Source organism: Pristiophorus japonicus, unplaced genomic scaffold (genome assembly GCF_044704955.1).
Source record: "Pristiophorus japonicus isolate sPriJap1 unplaced genomic scaffold, sPriJap1.hap1 HAP1_SCAFFOLD_723, whole genome shotgun sequence".
NCBI lineage: Eukaryota > Metazoa > Chordata > Chondrichthyes > Pristiophoridae > Pristiophorus > Pristiophorus japonicus.
The window spans coordinates 51,458-57,665 of record NW_027254638.1 but is presented as its reverse complement, the minus strand read 5'-3'; the positions used below and the strand labels follow the sequence as shown (position 1 = coordinate 57,665).

The window sequence follows — 6,208 nt, the reverse complement described above, 5'->3', positions numbered from 1 at the left end:
TGTCTCTCTCTCTCTCTGTCTCTCTCTCTCTCTCTCTCTCTCTCTCTCTCTCTCTCTCTCGGCCCGTCTGTGTCTCTCTGTCTCTCTCTCTCTCTCTCTCGGCCCGTCTGTGTCTCTCTCTCTCTCTCTCTCTCTCTCTCTCTCTCTCTCTCGGCCCCGCTGTCTGTCTCTCTCTCTCTCGGCCCCGCTGTCTCTCTCTCTCTCTCTGTCTCTCTCTCTCTCTCTCTCTCTCTCTCTCTCTCTCTCTCTCGGCCCCACTGTCTGTCTCTCTCTCTCTCTCTCTCGGCCCGTCTCTCTCTCTCTCTCTCTCTCTCTCTCTCGGCCCCGCTGTGTCTCTCTCTCTCTCTCTCTCTCTCTCTCTCTCTCTCTCTCTCTCTCTCTCTCTCGGCCCGTCTGTGTCTCTCTGTCTCTCTCTCTCTCTCTCTCGGCCCGTCTGTGTCTCTCTCTCTCTCTCTCTCTCTCTCTCGGCCCCGCTGTCTGTCTCTCTCTCTCTCGGCCCCGCTGTCTCTCTCTGTCTCTCTCTCTCTCTCTCTCTCTCTCTCTCTCTCGGCCCCGCTGTGTCTCTCTCTCTCTCTGTCTCTCTCTCTTTCTCTCTCTCTCTCTCTCTCAGCCCTGCTGTCTCTCTCTCTCTCTCTCGGCCCCGCTGTCTCTCTCTCTCTCTCTCTCTCTCTCTCTCTCTCTCTCTCTCCGGCCCGTCTGTGTCTCTCTGTCTCTCTCTCTCTCTCTCTCAGCCCGTCTGTGTCTCTCTCTCTCTCTCTCTCTCTCTCTCTCTCTCTCGGCCCCGCTGTCTGTCTCTCTCTCTCTCGGCCCGTCTGTGTCTCTCTCTCTGTGTCTCTCTCTCCTCTCTCTCTCTCGGCCCCGCTGTCTCTCTCGCTCTCTCGGCCCCGCTCTCTGTCTGTCTCTCTCTCTCACGGCCCCACTGTCTGTCTCTCTCTCTCTCTCTCTCTCTCTCTCTCTCTCTCTCTCTCTCTCGGCCCGTCTGTCCCTCTCTCTCTCTCTCTCTCTCCTCTCTCTCTCTCTCTCTCTCTCTCTCTCTCTCTCTCTCTCTCTCTCTCTCTCTCTCTCTCGGCCCCGCTGTCTCTCTCGCTCTCTCGGCCCCGCTCTCTGTCTGTCTCTCTCTCTCTCTCGGCCCCACTGTCTGTGTCTCTCTCTCTCTCTCTCTCTCTCTCTCTCTCTCTCTCGGCCCGTCTGTCTCTCTCTCTCTCTCTCTCTCTCTCTCTCTCTCTCTCTCTCTCTCTCTCTCTCTCGGCCCTGCTGTCCGTCTGTCTCTCTCTCTCGGCCCTGCTGTCCGTCTGTCTCTCTCTCTCTCTCGCTCTCTCTCTCGGCCCCGCTGTCTGTCTGTCTGTCTCTCTCTCTCCTCTCTCTCTCTCTCTCTCTCTCTCTCTCTCTCTCTCTCTCTCTCTCTCTCTCCTCTCTCTCTCTCGGCCCCGCTGTCTCTCTCGCTCTCTCGGCCCCGCTCTCTGTCTGTCTCTCTCTCTCTCGGCCCCACTGTCTGTGTCTCTCTCTCTCTCTCTCTCTCTCTCTCTCTCTCGGCCCGTCTGTCTCTCTCTCTCTCTCTCTCTCTCTCTCTCTCTCTCTCGGCCCTGCTGTCCGTCTGTCTCTCTCTCTCTCTCGCTCTCTCTCTCGGCCCCGCTGTCTGTCTGTCTCTCTCTCTCTCTCTCTCTCTCTCTCTCGGCCCCGCTGTCTCTCTCTCTCTCTCTCTCTCTCTCTCTCTGCCCCGCTGTCTCCGCTCTCGCTCTCTCTCTCTCTCGGCCCCGCTGTCTCTCTCTCTCTCTCTCTCTCTCCTCTCTCTCTCTCTTTCGGTCCTGCTGTCTGTCTCTCTCTCTATCTCTCTCTCGGCCCCGCTGTCTCTCTCTCTCTGTCTCTCTCTCTCTCTCTCGGTCCCGCTGTCTGTCTCTCTCTCTCTCTCTCTCTCTCTCACTCTCTCTCGGCCCCGCTGTCTGTCTCTCTCTCTCTCTCGGCCCTGTTGTCTGTCTCGCTCTCGCTCTCGCTCTCGCTCTCGCTCTCGCTCTCGCTCTCGCTCTCGCTCTCGCTCTCGCGCTCGCGCTCGCGCTCTCTCTCTCTCTCTCTCTCTCTATTTCTCTCTCTCGGCCCTGCTGTGTCTCTCTGTCGCTCGGCCCCACTGTTTCTCTGTTCTGATTTGCTGGTTGGATGTAGGATGTATGTTATTGACTGAAACCCTTTCTTTTTCTCTTGCCCCCCCCCCCTGCTCCCTCCTTTTGCAGGTTCCGTCACTGGTGCTACTTGCAAAGAACTGGGCAACATGTGTGATGTGGATGGATTCCTGGTGGGCGGGGCGTCCCTGAAGCCAGAGTTTGTGGACATCATCAACGCAAAGCAGTAATAGGCGGGGCCCTTGAGGGATCCTGGGGCGGGAGGGCTGGTTAACCTTTTGAAAGGTGTCTCGCCCAAAGTCAGTCAGCTAGCTCTTCTCCTGTGTGGGGCGGCACCTCTGGATGTTCGTCCGGGCGGCGATTGCGTTTGGGAGGGAGCAAGGCGCTGCTTCGCGATCTTCCCCGCCGTGTGTTTGTTGCGGAATTGTTTGTGTGGGCCCACCCCTCCCCGGAAAGTCCCCAAATTCCTTGGCCGCGCACCCACCCGTCCTGGCAACGGTTCGGGTAAGGAATGTGAGAGGGGGGGGCGGAGGGGGAAGTGGTGGTCCGTGTGTTCTCACGGGAGGGAGGGGGGGGGGGGGGGCCTAAGGGGGGAGCGGTTGTTTGTGGAAAGAGATGCACACCCTTGGCGAATAGCCAGAGAACTCCCGCCTCCCCCCACACACACACACACACACACACACAACCTCTCCCCCGAGCTGCTCCCCGAGTCGTTGCCCTGCTAGGAACAGGGCTGTGTTCTCTTACAAGGGCCTGGGGGAATGGGTGGGTGGGGAAAGATGCACACCATGGGCGAATAGCCAGAGAACTCCCGCCTCCTCCCACACACACACACAAAACCTCTTCCCCCGAGTCGTTGCCCTGCTAGGAACAGGACTGTATTCTCTCACAAGGGCCTGGGGGAATGTGTGGGTGGGGAAAGATGCACACCATGGGCGAATAGCCAGAGATCTCCCGCCTCCTCCCACACACACACACACACACAACCTCTCCCCCGAGCTGCTCCCCGAGTCGTTGCCCTGCTAGGAACAGGGCTGTGTTCTCTCACAAGGGCCTGGGGGAGTGGGTGGGTGGGTGGGTGGAGAAAGATGCACACCATGGGCGAATAGCCAGAGATCTCCCGCCTCCTCCCACGCACACACACACACACACACACACACAAAACCCCTCCCCGAGCTGCTGCTGCTCCCCAGGACCTTGCCCCGCTCCCCGTGTTTCGGAGAGGTCTTTCTCGAAGTTTTCGTGGAAGCCAGCTCCCTCGTCACCCGTCACCCCCCCGTCCCCGCGCGCACCTCGGAGAGAAAACGGTTCGGGTCAGCCCCCCTCCCCGCTCCCCCCCTGCTTGGCCGACAGTTACTGGGCAGCGCGTCCGCGAAACGCTGTGTGTTTTTGTGTCCGGTTGCTCTGCACAGTTTTGTCGTTTTTAAAAGGTAGAATATTAAATGTGTAGAAAATGAGTCGGGGTCTGGTGTGTGCATATTTCTTCCCACATCCCTGCCGGGGTTACATGAACAGCGGAGGCCACGGGCCTCCGAAAGTGGTGTAGTCCTGACCTCTGACCCCCACGTGCGCGCGCACAGGCCCACGATCCATTCTCGGCCTGGTGCTGGAGTTAGCCTCATCTCTCACTCACCCGGTGCGCGACTGCACCCCACAGGCTCGGAGCAGGAAAGGCTCAGGCTTCGTTTCCGGCCTGGTGCTGGAGTTAGCCTCATCTCTCACTCACCCGGTGCGCGACTGCACCCCACAGGCTGGGAGCAGGAAAGGCCCAGGCTTCATTTCCGGCCTCGCGCTGGGTAAATCCCGCCATCTTGCCCCTGCAAAATGTCCTGGCTCCCGATCTCCGTCGGATCTGTCAAACTCCAGGCGCAGCCATCTGGACTCTTGTCAGTGTGCTTGTAATTTTCCTCGGATTTGTCGCTGATCTGTCGGCCGCGTGTATCCTCCACCAACACAAATTTCAGCTTCATTGTATCCGCTTCATCCCATCTTTGCCGCCGTGGTGACATTTTCAGGCAGCGCACGCCCAGCCTTAAGATGGCAGACTCTTCCAGAGGTGACCTGGTCCCTTTTATTATAAACAGGACTGGCTACGGTGTCACAGGAGTCTGCCATGTGGAGCTGTAGACATTACCATAGGGGAGACTAGAACTAGGGGACAAAGTCTCAGAATAAGGGGCCGCCCATTTAAAACTGAGATGAGGAGGAATTTCTTCTCCGAGGGCTGCAAATCTGTGGAATTCGCTGCCTCAGAGAGCTGTGGAAGCCGGGACATTGAATAAATTTAAGGCGGAGATAGACAGTTTCTTAACCGATAAGGGGATAACTGGGCGGGCAGGGAAGTGGAGCTGTGTCCATGATCGGATCAGCCATGATGGTATTAAATGGTGGAGCAGGCTCGAGGGGCTGTATGGCCTACTCCTGCTCCTATTTCTTATGGACTGAGGGAGAGGGACTGAGAGACACCAGTCAGTGTACAGATATCTCCCTGAGGGAGAGGGGAGTGAGAGACACCAGTCAGTGTACAGATATCTCCCTGAGGGAGAGGGGACTGAGAGACACCAGTCAGTGTACAGATATCTCCCTGAGGGAGAGGGACTGAGAGACACCAGTCAGTGTACAGATCTCTCTCTGAGGGAGAGGGACTGAGAGACACCAGTCAGTGTACAGATATCTCCCTGAGGGAGAGGGACTGAGAGACACCAGTCAGTGTACAGATATCTCCCTGAGGGAGAGGGACTGAGAGACACCAGTCAGTGTACAGATGTCTCCCTGAGGGAGAGGGACTGAGAGACACCAGTCAGTGTACAGATATCTCCCTGACGGAGAGGGACTGAGAGACACCAGTCAGTGTACAGATATCTCCCTAAGGGAGAGGGACTGAGGGACACCAGTCAGTGTACAGATATCTCCCTGAGGGAGAAGGACTGAGAGACACCAGTCAGTGTACAGATATCTCACTGAGGGAGAGGGACTGAGAGACACCAATCAGTGTACAGATATCTCCCTGAGGGAGAGGGGACTGAGAGACACCAGTCAGTGTACAGATATCTCACTGAGGGAGAGGGACTGAGAGACACCAGTCAGTGTACAGATATCTCCCTGAGGGAGAGGGGACTGAGAGACACCAGTCAGTGTACAGATATCTCCCTGAGGGAGAGGGGACTGAGAGACACCAGTCAGTGTACAGATATCTCACTGAGGGAGAGGGACTGAGAGACACCAATCAGTGTACAGATATCTCCCTGAGGGAGAGGGGACTGAGAGACACCAGTCAGTGTACAGATATCTCCCTGAGGGAGAGGGGACTGAGAGACACCAGTCAGTGTACAGATATATCCTGGAGGGAGAGGGACTGAGAGACACCAGTCGGTGTACAGATATCTCCTGGAGGGAGAGGGACCGAGACTCTGCATCAAACAGGAAATTAGGGGTGCATGCAATAAAGGTGCAGCAGTTATAATGGGTGACTTTAATGTGCACATAGATTGGGCTAACCAAACTGGAAGCAATACGGTGGAGGAGGATTTCCTGGATTGCATAAGGGATGGTTTTCTAGACCAATATGTCGAGGAACCAACTAGGGGGGAGGCCATCTTAGACTGGGTGTTGTGTAATGAGAAAGGATTAATTAGCAATCTCGTTGTGCGAGGCCCCTTGGGGAAGAGTGACCATAATATGGTGGAATTCTACATTAGGATGGAGAATGAAACAGTTAATTCAGAGACCATGGTCCAGAACTTAAAGAAGGGTAACTTTGAAGGTATGAGGCATGAATTGGCTAGGATAGATTGGCGAATGATACTTAAGAGGGTTGACTGTGGATGGGCAATGGCAGACATTTAGAGACCGCATGGATGAACTACAACAATTGTACATCTCTGTCTGGCGTAAAAATAAAAAGGGGAAGGTGGCTCAACCGTGGCTATCAAGGGAAATCAGGGATAGTATTAAAGCCAAGGAAGTGGCATACAAATTGGCCAGAAATAGCAGCGAACCTGGGGACTGGGAGAAATTTAGAACTCAGCAGAGGAGGACAAAGGGTTTGATTAGGGCAGGGAAAATGGAGTACGAGAAGAAGCTTGCAGGGAACA

General features: G+C 55.8%; 1 protein-coding gene across 1 annotated transcript in view; it reads left to right on the top strand.

Moving 5' to 3' along the window:
* LOC139256441 (triosephosphate isomerase-like) overlaps positions 1-3,571 on the top strand; it is a 27,185-nt gene extending 23,614 nt beyond the window's left edge. Inside the window, exon 7 of the mRNA XM_070874219.1 lies at positions 2,226-3,571. Within this exon, the coding sequence (XP_070730320.1) occupies positions 2,226-2,344 (119 nt within the window). The 3' untranslated portion in view covers positions 2,345-3,571. The remainder of the gene's footprint in view (positions 1-2,225) is intronic.
* The last annotated feature ends 2,637 nt before the right edge of the window (positions 3,572-6,208 follow it).